The sequence below is a fragment of the Pavona decussata genome, unplaced genomic scaffold (genome assembly GCF_977016875.1).
Source record: "Pavona decussata unplaced genomic scaffold, jaPavDecu1.1 SCAFFOLD_303, whole genome shotgun sequence".
NCBI lineage: Eukaryota > Metazoa > Cnidaria > Anthozoa > Scleractinia > Agariciidae > Pavona > Pavona decussata.
Window position 1 is genome coordinate 272,398 of NW_028145699.1, and position 16,987 is coordinate 289,384.

General features: G+C 38.3%; 2 protein-coding genes across 2 annotated transcripts; one reads left to right on the forward strand and one right to left on the reverse strand.

The window, feature by feature from the left end:
* Positions 1 to 1,083: 1,083 nt before the first annotated feature.
* On the reverse strand, positions 1,084 to 7,366 carry LOC146454272 (uncharacterized). Its single transcript, XM_085095592.1, has 5 exons — positions 7,208 to 7,366; positions 6,707 to 6,797; positions 5,105 to 5,290; positions 4,368 to 4,475; positions 1,084 to 3,481 (listed from the first exon to the last, which is right to left on the reverse strand). The coding sequence occupies exons 2-5, from the start codon at positions 6,782 to 6,784 to the stop codon at positions 3,365 to 3,367; spliced, it is 489 nt and encodes a 162-aa protein (XP_084951718.1). The 5' UTR covers positions 6,785 to 6,797; positions 7,208 to 7,366; the 3' UTR covers positions 1,084 to 3,364.
* Positions 7,367 to 9,823: 2,457 nt separating this feature from the next.
* LOC146454273 (uncharacterized) lies at positions 9,824 to 15,787 on the forward strand. Its single transcript, XM_085095658.1, has 3 exons — positions 9,824 to 9,921; positions 11,699 to 12,073; positions 13,508 to 15,787. The coding sequence occupies exons 2-3, from the start codon at positions 11,701 to 11,703 to the stop codon at positions 13,795 to 13,797; spliced, it is 663 nt and encodes a 220-aa protein (XP_084951784.1). The 5' UTR covers positions 9,824 to 9,921; positions 11,699 to 11,700; the 3' UTR covers positions 13,798 to 15,787.
* Positions 15,788 to 16,987: the final 1,200 nt, after the last annotated feature.

The following is a 16,987-nucleotide window of genomic DNA, read 5'->3' on the forward strand; positions in this document are numbered from 1 at the left end:
GTTATACCTCTGCGTTCACAGGTTATGAAACTGTAGACAAGGATACCTTTGGATATGTGACGGCATTGAACAAAATCTACAGTAGGAGGGCAGGAGTAGAAGAACCATTTCCATTTTACTTTGTAACATGCTTCTTTTGCTACTGGGCATACTTTCTGTGTGTCTCGAGGTGGTAAAAAAAAAAAAAAAAAAAAAAAACAGGTGGGATCTCTTAAGGACGTCGCGGTGACTTAAACAAAGGTAGTCCTGCCCGCTGTTTGACTATGCGGGAAAAGCAGGTATTAGCAAAGGCCTATTGGTTTCCAAAATTAAAGGAAAACTGAGGGTAAGACGATGGGCCAACGACGTCAACCAAACAGCCTTTGCTGCTCTTTCCGCATAGCCATATTAAAACAACGCAAAAATATCTTTGTAAACCGCCCAGCCAGCGACTATTGTCATGCGATCAATCAAGCAAAGAAGCTGAGAGCAAGGGTCCTATCCAGTTCCGGTACAATTTGATTTCAAACCTGGACGATATAAACGGTGATATTGTTATGTTCGATTTAATTGTTAATTGTTTCCGTTACTTCTGAGTGGAATGCCTGTAAACTAGCTTTGGGTAGCTAAGTGTATTTCCACTATAAAAAAAAGAATTTTAGTTTTTATTTATTATTTATTTTTTGATCCTTCACAGTGGTGCATGAGACTTGTGTTCGTTTTTACCTCGGCTTGCGTCAGTGCGCGTGTGCTAAGGTCTCAGATTCTGTCCGTGCTCAGGTTAGCCGCGTCATTCTTTGCCACTGTGATGTCTGTGTACGAACCTTAACATGACGTCGCCCCTGCAACTTGGGGATAAGTTTTGTTTCAGCGAGTTTCACACAAAATACGAAAAAAGAGTTAAACTAGCGGTTCCTGACAGAAAGTGAAGAGCTGTGAGCAAAATGCTCCGGCAGTGAAGTGTGGCAGGAGGTGAAGTGCTGCGAGCAGATGTATGGCGGACTGACACATTTATTTGACAGAAGATGAAGTGCTGCGAGCAGATGTTCTGGTAATGAAGTGTGTCAGAACTACTAGTTTAAGAAAAAAAAATCATACACTTCCTGCTTCCATCTATTCCCTGTAATGTGCTTTTTACTATTAAATACACCACAAATGCTACATTTACATGTATATTGAAAATTTATTCATAACAAAAAAATTACTGATGATCAACAGTAAACAATGCAGTAACATTTCACAGCAGAGCATTTCCAAAAAAATGAGTTAGGACATTTATTAAATAAAGAGGTCTTAAAAATTTTACTTACACTGGTATGGTATTAAAATTTGATACAAGCAGCTATGCTGTACAGTAGACCCTACTGACACTCAAGTGATCAAAGCACATGAATAAAACAGGAATTCACAAAAGTTGATCATTTCTACTGTTGCTCCCACTCTTTTATTTAAATGGCAGGTGTTTTGGATAATCTAAACCTCTGCATTTGCCTGTCCCTGAGAGGGCTGGGAGCGAGTTATTAAAATCAGAATTCCTCAGAGTTTACTGGACAAAGCACAACAACAATAAAATGATAAGTGGTCTCTTTCCTGAAAATTTGAGCAGTTTCCAAGGGGAAAACATGCTCCCATTCCTCGGAATAGTAGAACATGCCTTACATGGAGTTTGTATACAACAGCCAACGCTTGAAAAAAGGACTTAAAAAAAGAAGCAAGACTAGATACGAGGGTTCCCAGTGTCAAGATTGCCAGTGATTGAGATCACAGGGCCTACTGTAATTTAAAACATTTAACATGACGGCTAATAAATACTGCCCAATTTCAACTGAAATTTGAATTGGTCAGTGATTTTCTACATCAAGGACCCCTGAATTATTTGGGAATTGGTCAGACTTGAGCCTAGACTTGCTTGCAAGTCGAGCTTAGAGAGTGCGAAGCCATATATACAATTGTAAATAAAGACTATAGCCTACAGGTGTAAGGCATAAATGGGGAGTGGGGCAAGAAAGCGGTGTCAGAAAAAGAGGGACCGAACTACTTTTGTTATGCCACTTTTATCTCACTCCCCCTTCTCCAACCCCACCCCTACACCCCCCCTGCTCCCTCAACAATAGACCTTATTCAAAAACTATATGCTAATTGCACATTACAAACCATGTGATATTCTCAGGAGAATCAATCCTTTGTCTTTTTTGAAGTAAAGAATGCATGCCAGTGTAGAAATAACCAATTCTAAAAGAGATTTTGGTATTTCCTAGAGTGCCGTAACATGCTCTGTAATGGGGTACAACTAAACAACAAAGCAACTAAGGTCTATTGTGTCTGCTACACAGGTTACAAAGACTACAAATTTTGACCTAGAGTTACCAGATGTATAGACGTGTTTACACCGCCATTAATTAAGTACTGTAATTGTCTTTTTTCTCCAAACCGATACAAAATATATCACTCTTGCCAACAGTGAGAGAAGCAGGCAAGTCAATGATGCAGGCAACCTTGTCAAGCACTGGTAAATAAGTGTTAACAATTAACCCCATTTGTTTTATTTTACTCCTTATTAATCGAGAAAGTGGCATGAGCCATTTTCTTTACCAATTAATGACAGAACACAGAAAAACAACACTAATTAAAAACAAAATGGTTGTGAAACTTGTGTTTGAGTGATTACATGCACTTAACATATTTTGATCCCCAATGTTTTCTGTTCTTTTGAAGTCATACAAAATTTGTTAGGCATGTGAATAACTTGCAGAAAATGCCCCAAAAGCCACAATTTAACCAAACATTCAATTCTGTTGGTTTTCTTTAAGTTTCACTATAATGACTTTTTGAAAGCGCATTAATGCAATAAAGTGCAATATCACAAATGCTTTAAAAAAATTACAACTTTCTAATAGCATCTTTAACCAGGTTGTAAAATATATGTGGCCAGAATGTCTGCAGGGACTGCTTGAAATACAGTTCTGTCATATACATGGGAACACTGATTCGATCACTGCTATCAGAAGCTTAACACTGTACTTCAGACTTTTATTTCAAACAGACTTGTAAATTAAAGTCCAATTTCTCTTCACTTTCCTTATATTGCTTTGCCAGAGCATTGCGACATACCAGCAAAATATGAGAACTGAGTTTATGCAAACAATGTTAAATTAAAAACAAGCATACAGTATGTATAGCATCTGACATGTCAATAACAAGTGTCCTTGTCTTAATGCTAACTAACAGTATAAAGTGATAAAACTATGAACAAATACAACTTTTTTTTTTACAAAACAAGCATTTACACCATGTATTCTACTTCCAAAAAGCCAAACTGATAAGCTTTCTTTTACACTTGCTATATTCATACTCTTATTAAAGTCCTTTGCATCTGAAGCCCAACTTAGGCCCTTGTTTTATCTCCCTCCCAGGCCACCTCAGTCAGTCTGATCACTCTCACCCGACGGTAGTAAAGAACGCAGAGGACGAAAAATATAATCACCAGAATAAAGCCACAGATCTATAAAAAAGGTATTCAGTAATAAACTGTAGTTAGTTATAATACCCTCAATGACAATGAACTAAATGATAACAAGATAGCTCAAGTTTCCGCTTATAGTCAAGTTTTCTTTTTTACTCTTAAACCTGTACATTGTACATTAAAACTGTCTGATTTTCAGAAACTGAATGTTATTATTTTTTATGTTTGCATGAGCCTGAAATGTTAAAAGCACGACTGTTCTTAATAAGTTACAATGTACATGGTATAGAATTTCAGAAAACTGACATGAATGTGACCAGGAAAAAACCTACGCACCCAGCTAGATTCAAAGTACAGGGTGTATGTTACCATCCCAATCTTGGCCAGCTTTGCTCCAAAAAAATATCCATCATAAAGGAACAAAGCAGGAAATACAGTTAGCCAAATTTGGGGAGAAAGGCTGGGGCAGGAAACATTTAGGCAGCTAAAATTATTTTACTGTAAGTTAAGATTTTTTCGTGGCAAAGCCAGGGTGGAAGCTAGTTGTAGCACCACTCAGACACACCAAGTACATGTACATGACTGTATTTATACGACATAGAAAGGATGCCTGAGTAGCATTAAGGTAATGAACTCAAAATAAACATTAGACACACTGTAACAGTGTTCCAGATAGATAAGAGAGGGGCACCAGGTTAAAAACCTGACAATGAGCACTGGTGTCCTGACCTAGGAAATGGACAGACCTACACCCACATGTATTAACCCCTTCAAATTATTCATCAAATTATTGACTCCTTGCCTTTAAATGTTAAACGGAACACTGACGCAACAGCCACTCTTAAATGACAATACCGCAGGCATACATTTTGCTTCATTTGAGCTTGGGTTCATGAATTTACTCCGACAATGAAAGTAAACTTACCGCAGCAATAATAAACTGTGCTGAACCCTTGGTCCACTGAGACAACAGAGCAGAGGAGAACAGGAAAAAGAAGAAGTAGGACAGGGAATAACTCAGCAGGAATATCCACTGCAAAAAAAATTATAATGATACTTTGCATTAGTCAACTGAAAGAGGCATTGATTCATTGGAACTTCATTTCCCAAGAATATACAATCTGGTAGAATGTAGAATCTGGTTTCTCCTGTCAGTAGCAATCTTATAAATTAATATGTACAGTACGTGCAGTGGAAGTTTTCTGATAATTATAACAAACCCAGTTCAACGGATTATGACTGCAGTTCAGAAGACCAACTGTCAAAGGAATGCTTGTCCATTACCAGTTGAACAACTGCTGTACATATTTACGTGTATACATTAGAGATGGTGTGTCCCAGAAAATATCCAAAACCCACTCCCCCCCACCCCCCTCCACTTTACGGAAGGGATTGGAAATTCCAGGAAAGGTGGGGGACTAAATGGATGATAAATCAGAGATGCTTTGTTGAAGAAATTAGTGACTTCAATGTTATGCTTCCCTGAAGCAAGATAGAGGGTTCTCATTACCATCAACTTGGATAGTTCAGTTCTGAATGCTCTCCTGACCTGTTGCCAATCAGATACTTACTTTTCCTTACGGCTGAACACTCAATTTGTGCTAATTTATTAAAAAATACATCAGAAGCTGGTATTGCGTCAAGTTATAATGGATTACTCACCAGTGAATACTCCCTTTGCCACACACCCAGTATTTTGACCTTGCAACAACCAATCACATGGAAGAAGATAATCAACAAAGCTCCGATCCAACACAGGGCACTGACAACGAGGAAGAATCCATAATGTGAAAACAGGCTAGAGTCTTCGTGACTCAGAACCAATGCAAATGCAATGATGCCAAGAACCTGAAAATAATTAAAATGAAATTTATTATCCCAAGCATTCAAAATTGAGAACCCAATAACTAAATTTCCACAAACTACTATACAACTTGAACATCCTACATGTAATTGGAAACTATCTAACAACTATGACAGCTGAAAAATTCTGGCCATTGGTTTTCTTTAACACAGCCAATTTGGTTTTCCTAGTGCATTAAGAAACTGTTAATGTAATTTGTTTTTCCACAATACGTTAAGGTACAGAAGAGGGAATTGGCCACCAACCAAAAAAGTTTATAAAGTTAGACATGCCAACATTTTCAAGTTCTTACAACGTGTTTACTTCTAAAGTTAATAAATAAAAACTACAGTGTAATGATGATAATAGGTTAATTGTCACTGACAGCTTGTTCTTGCTGTGAAAATTCACTTGGTGACTTAGAAGCAGTTCTGTGATGCCTGACAAAGGTTAACGTAATAGATAAATAATTTTTGATCTCAATTTAGCAATTTTCTTAAACAGAATAAAACCCACTGCCCCTTTAAAGATTTTCAGTTTGAGTAACTGATGTTGGGAATTTAAGCTTGATCCAGTTTATAACACATCATTGCTCAAAAACAATGACAAAACAACATCACCAGAAGACACTAGAAAGTAGAATTTTCAATCATTTATGTGTAAGCAGTTATGCATATTAGCAAACAAGGCATTTATTACAAATTATAAACAAACACAATTCTCAGTTGTACAGAGTCCTCCAATCTGTTCAGTTATATTCCCTTTGACAGCTTGTCATAACATTTTTGGTCTGTCAGTCATGCAAAGTGCTAGTAAGGGTCATAAATTTGTTTAGCCATTTCTTGATTAAAAAAAAAGCTGCATCACTTGCCAAGCATACTTTACGTATACCTATAGTTACCAGCTATTTAGCAATGCTCATAAAATTTGTTTGAATACTTTATAATGATGGCCTGACGTGGGTTTAATTTTATGCATAGCATTAAATTCTAATGAGCTATAAATAATCAAAATGTGTGATTTACTCCTTAAACCATTTACAGTGCAATGTCTTGAAGTAGTAAAGCTAAACGAAAATTGCAGTCCTTTCCCGATAACAACGACTTAAAGAAGTTGAAAAAAATCAAAATCCTTACCGTCCAACATAAGCTTCAGCTTACGTGTGTTTAGATACTGGAAAATTTTTTCAGTTCACTTGTCTTACACAAAAGGCTGAAGGGTGCGGTACAATGTATGTAACATACTAGTTCTTAATTGCCTGCATATTTAAAATAACTCTATACACAAAAATGTCTAATTTCCAAAAAGGTTCCAACTTAACTGTAGGGCGCAAATCGAAGCCAATAAAATGCTACAAACAATCGAAAGTAACCAATTAAAACTCAAAGAAGCAGTTTAAATGTCGTTCGACTTTCACTTACGAGTTGCAGCAAATACAGGATTCCTTCGATTGAAATCAAAAAGTAGGTTTTGCATCCATAGCTGTCCCCTTCACCCATACTTCAAGTCGATCTCTGAAGAGTTAAAATACAAATGAGATTACTTGTCAAAGCTGAGTCGCTGTTTCGAACGGTAAATCGCAAACAGATACCGTATGAGCGTACAGCTAACACTCGCATTTTGCTTACAAGGTATTTCACGTACCCTTAAAGACGTTTAGTCGCTTGAAGAGTGTAAATTCATCGCTTAATTCCCACTTCGAAACTAAATTGTAGGTATAAAAAGGTGATTTTCCCACGAAACTACTAAAATGGGTCTAAAATGCACCAAAGCTCATGTAAACGCCGAAATTTCGCTGTCAACAACTTGAGCGACGCGTTCGTCTGAAGTGTTGCAACCCGAGCAAAAACACGAAAATAAAACTTCATTTCAGAATGTATATTTAACAAGACGTTTCTACATTTTGTAAACTATTTTCTTACCATAAATCCCAGGACAACAATATCACAGTACCGTCGGTCAAGACGAAAGTTTTGCTCCAGTTAGTTCGCCGACACTCGCGTGAAACGTGAAAACTCACTTAGCTTTCTGGAACATCATATCCAGCGGCTTTTTCATACATTAGCATAATTACGTTGGACTCTCTTAGTATCTTATTCAGTTGTTTTGGGTACGCCGCAAGAAGTAGACAAAATACGCAAGTTGAAATGGTAGAAAGAGAAAAATCAAATACAAGTTCTTTTTAATGTTATCTTTTCTTTTTAATGGGGAATTGGAACGGGCGCAGAAAAGTAGGGGGAGGGGTGGGGGATAGGTCAGAGGGATCAATCTCGTTCTCAGAGCCCTCGTTACCCTTGTCCAGCGGAACGAAAACCGAGGGTACTGAGGACTCTGGGAACGAGATTGCCGAGCGATAGGTCCGCATAGAGTGAGTAGGCCTGGCAATAGTAGTTGTCCGAATTTTTTGGGAGCGACGGGATCGGAACGAGGACGGAGAAGACAATCAAATAAAGCAAGTGACACACTCAGACACCAACCCACGGCCTGGCCAGTACCTTACGAATGCGCACAGCCATATCACCCGGGCAGTGGCAGCCATGGACAGCTGTTTCGGCCTTGTTGGGCCTCATCAGCATGGCGTAGCCGTCGGGTCAAAGAGCGGGGGTTAACCCGCGTATCAGAGACCCTTTACTGCCGCATGCCGTGCACGCATGCCGTGGGAGAACTGCCGTGCGGTTCCCAGCCAACAGCTACCACATGTGTGCTGTGGAGCTGTCGCTGAAAGGGGTGTTTTACACTCGCCAATGTAGAAAGTCGTACTTGTACTTAGAGGTACTATGCCACCCAAGGTGCATGCGTGCGTTGATGAAAGCATTTTGAAATCGTTGGCCCTACTTTTTCAAAAACCGTCGGAGAGTTCAGGAAGCTGTTTTCATCTGTTTGAATCGTGTTCATCTTCGGAAAGTTAGCTGAATTTTTTATTTGCAAACCTTCTTTAGTAATGACAGAAGCTGTTTGTTTCGATATTTTTGAAAGCCTTTGCATGGCGGAAAAGCAAAAATCCCTCGACGAGTTGCATGCAAATTATTTTAACCGAACTCTACTGCGCATTTTTCCCGGCTGACAGAGTCCCTTTAAATCTGAAGGACCTTATTACAGTTTATTACGCATCGACTATGGCAACGCGAACCATATGCATGATGGAAGACAAAATACTTCTTCCTTAGTTATCAGATAGATATACTATGTGACTGCGAACTATTGGCGACAACAGCATCTCTTCTCGTGAAAGCCAGCGTCAATTGGAGGTATTGTCTGCGAATATAAGTGTTGGCAGCAGATCCGCCATGAGCACATTGAGCGGCGTTTTAAATCGCCTTTTCCCCATTGCCCCCTCTGCTTTGCTGCTCGTTGGCCCATATTTCCTCTTCACCCAACATCCCGCCTGCTAAGCGGGCGATTCTCATTTGTATAGGGATTTTTTCAATTGAGTGTCGAAAGTAATTTCGCGTTTTTTTTGGTTTCCCATTACTATGATCTGTGATTGGTTAACAAAACTCGCGCCACTTTCTCAACCAATGGGAATCCAAACCAAAACCAATCGAGTTTTGTTCGCACGCGTTTTTCTGCGCTTAACGCCAGTCATGTATTTGCTTCGAATTCTACTTGGCTCGTTGTGTTGTTTACATCTGTTGCGATTGGCCAGAGTAATTACTTTGGTTTTGGTTTTACGGCACTCAATTGGAATCCGCTCTATGTTTATTGTTAGTAGTTCAATTAGCACTCATCAGTGGACCAAATTGCGTTTGGCGCTGGTTCGTCGGTGACTTGTCAGCCATAAAACAAATAAAACGGCATTTAAAACATTTTTAAATTATATATATATTTTTAACCAGTACGGTTTTATTTCTTATCATGAATCCACTAGATTACAGCTCCATCATTTAAAATTAAAGAACGTTGGCTGTGTTTCATTAATCATTTTATAAAACATCAAACAACTGACTCTCCTAGATCTCTCCTGACAGCTTTCAAATAGCTGAGTATAATTGATATTAATATAACCATGAATGCAGTATTTATCAAAGAAAAAGTATCGAAAAAGTAAGACATGAACGTTTCATACCTTCACAACTACTGATAAGATCTAATTTTCTCTTTACAGAAAGAATAGTGCCGGTCTGCTCAGCTCAGTGTTTGTATTTTTGAAAAAATTCAAATTAAGGGTACGTGCAGTTTTTTTGCACACCTGCCATCTTCAAATATTAAAGGGGAATCGATCCACTTTTCCTGTTACGGTAAGGACGAAAGGATTTAGCTGTTTTCCCGCCGCTAAAGACTTTATAGTCGAATATTTTACAGCCTAGTTGCTTCAAAACTGAAACAATACTATTTTTGTTAAAATGGACATGTCTACTGTCCGTTCGTCCAGATTATCATCATCATAATCAAAATCATCATCCGCCGCAGATCCATATTTAGAGGCTTTTAGAAGAACCCGGCAGCGAAGATGGAAAAGGCATTGAATTATTAATAATTACTTAAAAGCAAACTTTGAATTTATGTTAATACCCAATTTTGAACACTTATAATGTGACAATTCACCGCTCACACTGACCGCTTGTGCGATTTATCAGTCGCAAGACAAGTAACGGAAAAGCAACCCAATCGCGTTTTTATTAATTCATACTTCAAGGTAAGAACTCGTTTTCCGAATTTGTTAAAGAACACTAGCACTTATTTGTCAGTTGTGATGGCATATTCCGAGGCAGTCAGCTATTTATATAATGGTGTTTGGAAAGATAAGAGACACAATGGAGTGATTTTTCGCGGCGCTCTTGGGCAAACGGAATTAATAGACAAATTGTTCTTAAAACCACAAACGTGGAAAAAGACGAGAAAATCTTAATAACCCGAACCTAATTAATTCTGCAGCTAATACATTTGCCTTTGACCTGATCTAAAAAATTAGTCTCTACTGTCCCGATAATTAAACGAACCCTTGGTGGGTGGCAAGGTTTAGTTCAAAACATGAAATCAAGCGATTTGGTTGTTTAGATCAGGGGTACGAGGGGAATATTGACACTCGTAAAATAATCGAAGGTGGCATCCGTTTATTAAACCTCAAAAACTATGTCTTGTACTTCGGGTCCGAACAAACTGCTTTGGCTACACAATCTTTGTTACAAGAAATTATATTCTTGGATAATTTAGAGGCTAAAAAATAAAAGTTAAAAATTTACAGATTAAGGAACACATTGGGCTAGTTTGCACGAAAACATCTTCCAACTTGAGTCCCCCGTAATCAATTTGGAAAACACCAGGCAGACTTTTTTCATGATTACGTAAATACAATCCTTTCCACTTTGTCTCCTATTCCTAATCCATACTCCTTTTTGGCTTTGTTGGATTTCGTTTGTGTGGTTCTACCGTTAATTGGCTATTTTGAATTTTTTTTATTATTATTTGATGACCAGCTTCAGCAAGTGGTGAAATTGCTCAAGTGAATTGTTGGGGCATAGCTATAGCTCTTCTTTTTAATTGTAAACGTTCTATTTCGAGTTTATGGCGTGGTGTGCATAGGGATTTCGCTGTGTTTTGTTCAACTATAAAAACTGTTTAGTGTTTTGACTCGACTGTTATTTATTAGGAAAATAAGGACTCAGTAGGTTAACCAAAGTCACAGTTGACTTCAGCTGCAAGTTGCTGTAAGTAAGTAAATAAGTAAGGACACTTTAGTTAGCCAGGGTGGCCCATTCAGCTACTTGGCTGTTATCCAGAGGGGCTCTGGTAATAAAATGTGACAATAAATATAAATATAAATTAATTTAAATACGAATCAACAAATTTTTCGAAACGGATTTAACTATAAAAGTTAACATTAAAAATGAACGACTTTTCGACCGTCCTTCGGTCACTTTCAAGTTCAAGATAAGAAGTAAAATTAGCATGTGCCTTATACAATTGTGGAAGGACTAATGAGATACTGACTAAAAGCTCCAAGATATCTACATCGAAACAATACAAGAAAAAAAACAGCGTGAATGATTAAAGAGGAACGCTATAAATACCTTTAAAAGTATTAAATACCTTTAGTTGTTTTAGCGTTCCTCTTTTATCATTCACGCTATTATTTTCTTGTATTGTTTCGATGTAGATATCTTGGAGCTTTTAGTCAGGATCTCATTAGTCCTTTCACAATTGTATATAAGCACATGCTAATTTTACTTCTTATCTTGAACTTGAAAATGACCGTCGGACGGTCGAAACGTCGTTCTTTTTTAACGTTAACTTTTATAGTTAATATAAATAGTTAAGAAAAACTGACTTGTGCTGTCTCACATATATAAAGAAAATAAAAGGACGAGAACGTGATTGGTGTGCTGAGGTGGGACGGGGGCTGTACAAGGAATTGCGATGCCCAGGTAACACCTGCCTAAATTTACATGGAAGTGTTTTTTCGACCCTTCTAGAAATGAAGTACGCCATTGTGCTTCTGTTGATTTGCTGGTTTCCCAGCTCAGCTGTGGCGGAACTCTGCAAGGTAGCATCTTACTCAGTGCAAGGACAGGTGCTAAAAAACCACACCATCACCTCCGGCCCCGCAGAGCGAATAGAAGAGTGTATCATGCAGTGCATGGATCACCCTGGTTGCCATAGCAGCAACTTTTATCGAAAGGACAGAGTGTGTGAGCTGAATGACAAGACGCATGCGTCTCACCCTGAAGATATGAGAGAAGAGCATTTCACTAACTACATGGAGAATACTTTCAGACCATTTACCTGCAGCAAGGACTCCGACTGTGGCAGTAATTTGCTTTGCCTGCCATCGTTGATGAGGTGCGGAGGTAAGTGTGATAGCTGAATACGCGCGGAGCGTAGGTAAATTCATGTCCCCAGCAAATTATCAATTATTTCAAGGAGTCGTGACGAATCAGTGGGATTTTGAGCAAAAAGATTAACAAAGAAATCCATCGACTAGCTTTAAATAGTGTTACAGTCCACAACGAAGAGGGCACCATGAATGGCTGCGCTGCTGCTAATAGTATGTCTTTCCAGTATGAATAGCACCACAAACCATTTTATCTAGTAACTTATTAGTGGTAATTTTGTCAGAGTTGATGCAGCCAAACTGTATTGGTAATTCCGTTTATCGCTTATTCCGTGAGGCTGTTGTGCATCCTCTAGACTTCGGTGCGTTCACATTAGTGCCCAGCAAGGATCGTACTCGGGCACCGTGCCTAGGCACTAAGTGTGAACAATGTGTATCCTTAAAATCTTTCCTTCAATTACGAAGAATTATAGCACAAGCCCGAGTTGGCGGTAATCATCTCATATATATCCAACAAACGAGCACGGAATAACTGTTTATTAAAACATCAACAAATGTCAATTATAGATCTTATTTTTATTTGTTTATTTATTTACACCACTACCTCATACGTAAGATTACAGTAGTTACAATGTGAGTTGAACAAGAACAGTTTCATAAAATAACTAATATAGAACATTCCAAAAAACAGTGAGCGGTGAGGAGACCTCAGAAAGCCAAAGGCTTGTACAAGGAGCCCCCCCCCCCCCCCCCCATGATTTGGTCATTGATTAAAATAATTTAGGACTAGGGGGAAGAAGGATAAAACCTTCGATCTTGGTGATTCCATTCTGGACTGCAAGTGATGCCAGAACAACGATTTAGTGCCGCTCTACTGACTTGGAAAATGCAATTCTATTGTTTTGAAACAAAGCCACGGCAACGAAAATTCATACTAAGTGAATCAGCCATATTTTCACATAGGATCACTGTAATGACCTGTTACATCAAAGGAACAAAGCAACTTAACGTGTAAAAGCAAGATATAACATATTATGTGAAAATATGGTTTACTGGCGAGGATTCGAACCCCGGTATCCTGCGTTCAAGGCATTTTAAAATTGGAATATTAATTGGAATATTCAGGTCGCAGGAACCCGGGATTCCAATTCTCCGGTGAACCGTATTTTCACAAAGTCCGATGTATTGTTTTGTTTGGCTTAGTAGCCATGAGGTATTTGTCAAATATCCCATTGCCGCTTAGCAAATCTAACCTCTGTAATTGTCTTATCCATTGAGGTGGTTTTTAATAAGATTCGATATTGATCCCAAGATTCAAGATTTCTTAACAGACTGCAAAGCTGTTATCCCTCAATCATTCCAGGAAAACCAAATTTGGCAAAACTCAAGAATCTGGAATCGAAGATACCGTAATACCCTTGTTCATTGTACTGTATTGATTGTTCTTTAGGCTATAAGTCTGTTGGATGCTACAAAGACACCTCGAGTCGAGCAATCCCAAGCTTGGAAGGATCTGATCCTATTTTAGATGGATCTTATTCCACACGAAAGAACTCCATCGCAAAGTGCGCCGTGGCTGCAGTGAGAAAGGGTTACAGCATGTTTGCAGTTCAGAATGGTGGTTGGTGTGCGGCCAGTGCAACAGCACCACAGACGTTTGACAAGTACGGAAAATCTCACGCTTGTAAGGCTGACGGTGAAGGCGGACCATGGGCCAATCAAGTCTATTCTTTTCTTTAAAATAATTATTATTATAATTTCATCGGGCATTGCGGCGTATTTTGCCGGCTAAAATGGAGAATTCAGCGGGCTAAAATATATTTTAGCCCGCTGCTCTGAGCCAATGAGAAACAAGAAAATAACGTAGCCAGCCATTCAGAACTGGAAAACATTCAACTGTTCGCGCCGTTTTCTTGCTTGTTTGACTGGAAGCGCTGCCATCTGCAAAAAATTGTTTTGAGCAAATTCCTAGTCGTATCAGCTAGCTAGAGAAGAGGACTTACAGAAACTCTTGGGCGATGGCGGAAATAATGCTTGTAGTAGCTCCATGGATGGCGACGAGGTGAATGTAAACAGTTTGTCTTCGTCGAGCGAAACCCACTGAGTTTAGCACTTGCACAATTAATTTTAACACTTGTAAGTGACCATGTCTTCGCTGTTCACAAAATTCTGTTATTTTCCCTTTGAAAACTTAGAAGCAAATATTATTTCGACAAATTTTGCGGTGCTCTGTCGAAGTTAAAAGCTTGTGCGACAATGAATACTCTTGCATGTACAATGAAATAACCGTAAAATAAACGCCGACGTACGCGACGCTGGCAGCGTTAAAGATGTCTCTTACTGTACTGTCTTTGATTCCTTTTCTGAATGTCCTCTGAAATTATTATAATAGTAACAGAGTTCATGCTCTTGGGCGTAAATATGTTTTTGGCCCTTCTCAGAACTCATTGAGCCTGAGTCGGGCCAAAAACATATTTACGCCCGCGAACATCAGCTCTATTGTTATAATCACTATAACACAGTCTAGCGTTAGAGTGCATTATCAATGTCGACGTATGTGAATTCTCAGCATACGAGGCAAGCAGTCGATTTGGTGTAATAATATTTATTGAAATAGTCGATGGTCCTTTTGTTTTTAATTCTTCTCTTTGATTAAATAATTTAATACCGACAATAATTTACAACGTACAAGTAATGTAAAGTAATGTAAAAAAAGTAATGTAGAGTTCTTCACCGTCATCCGTTCGCTAAACACGCTCTTTTTCTTTTTCTTTTTCAAACCTTTCCAAATAATTTTCTCTTCCACCGAAATAATTTTCTCTTCCATCGTAAGCAGTGCCCAACTCGAAAGCAGCATGCTCCTTTGGGCACTGCTCACACTAAACCAAACAAATTTATCCTAATTCTTTTTAATCCTCCTTTGTGATATAAATGTTTATTGTTTTTTATGTATTGTACTGAATCTCGTTGTACGTGTGAAAAGTAAAAATTGAATTGAAAATTGAATTGAAACTACATCATATATATACATACTAAGAGAATCGAAACTATTATACACAATAAAGCAAACAGAAAAGTATGAATTAAACGACAAAAGAGGAGGGAATTAACACATCAATGTTGGTCTAACTCTATTAGTTACAGTTGAGTAACATTTCAGTCCTGGGTCCAGTTATTCAAAGCCCGATTAACCTAACTCTGGGTTAACGTGAACAATTGATTCTAGTTTAATTACTTATGAATCAACTTTTGCCAAAAGATTTTTGTCCCTTAGTATTGACGTCGACTTTTCTTTACCATTAGCTATCAATTAGCCTTTAAGGACCTTCTTAGTGAGCGTGCTGTAAACCTCGGTTAACTTTTAATCGTGGATTAGCGTTAATCGGCTTTCGAACAACCGGACCCCGGTTTATAATCGTCTGCGTCGTTTTACATAAATGAGGTTACGTGATATCTGAATATTTAAAACCTGTTCAGACGAGGTGCCCGGGCAATAAAAAAGACCAATGTGGATCTATAGATGAGTGTGAATGGGTGGGTAGATATATGTCCATGGAACAATGGATGAATTCAAGTACATACATCAAAGGTGCGCACGGTATACTGATTCTGCGCAACAAGCCACGTGGAGTCGCACTTCTGAAGACAAATAACAATAGTTTTGAGAAAACCAATCAGAAGTGTGTGACGTCACAACATAGTAACCAATAGGAAAGAAGCAATCCAAAATGGATTAAATTAAACAAAACAAAAACAAACAAACAAACAACAAAAAAAGAATTAAAGTAAATACAGACCCAGCAATAATAATGTTAAAAATAAAATTCACGTTCGGCAAACTATTCAACATGTGAGTTGAAACACAAGCAAGATTCGCCAGTGTTTTTATAACATTTTTAGTAATTTGGCACTGCTATAAAAATCGTCCAAAACTGAACAATCTTTAGTTCATTCTTCTCAAGAAGGATATTCCCAACCGCTTTGCGCCTGGTTCCCTTTACAAGTTCAAAGGCTTTTGCTGATGATTCCTTTAACGGAATTCAATCTCACTGCAATTGAAAATGTTGAGAAATGTGCTCCGAGAGCTTGGCAAAGGGCATTAAATTCTCTTTCCAAAACGGATGTTTTCTCTTAGGGCACTTTCTATTTAATTAGGGAGCTTAAGCAACGACTACGGCGACGGCAACGACAACGCCGCAAATATCAGGTTTAATGAGTAAAAACAATCGCTCTGCACGTGCGTTTTACCGTAATTTTGGTACATTCCTTTTCCGTCCTCTGCAAAACAACAACGTGAAATGACCACATTTAAGGTCTTGCACGACGGTGAATTTTTCATTTTCTTCCTTAACTTGTGAGCCACTCCTGACAATTTGGTTCCTGGACAGTTCTTCATTTTTGTAAAAGTTGAGCGTTGGTTGGTCCGTGAATGAGGTTACAAATTTAATTTAAAGGGCTGATTCTTCGAATTCTTTAAAATGACACATTGTAAGAGTAGTGTGTGTGCGCCAGTTTGAACTAATTAAGAAAAAGAAAAGTGGCATATAAACTGCCGTTCAAATTGGTGCATTCCGTTTACAGAATGATTATACTGGCCAACCAGTTTTGACAAATGGAGAGCGCGCTTAGGCGAGTTAGAGAACGTAGTTTAGTGCCGGATTGACCGCGACTTTGTAGCTAATAGCAACATACCATCACATCTTGGTATTAATCATCTGCCTAAATCTTTTCACACCACAAAACAAATGGAAAATAAGACCGGGTCGTTAATTATCGTGAAAGACATTACAAAGGATAATTGCTGACTGATTGATCTTAAAATGCCATTTATCAAAGGAATAAACGGGATAGCAAGAAGTCAACGTTTCATATCTTGTCATTTTACCGGTAAGTCTTTTTTAGTTTTCTCTTTCCAGAGAAGAAGATCTTT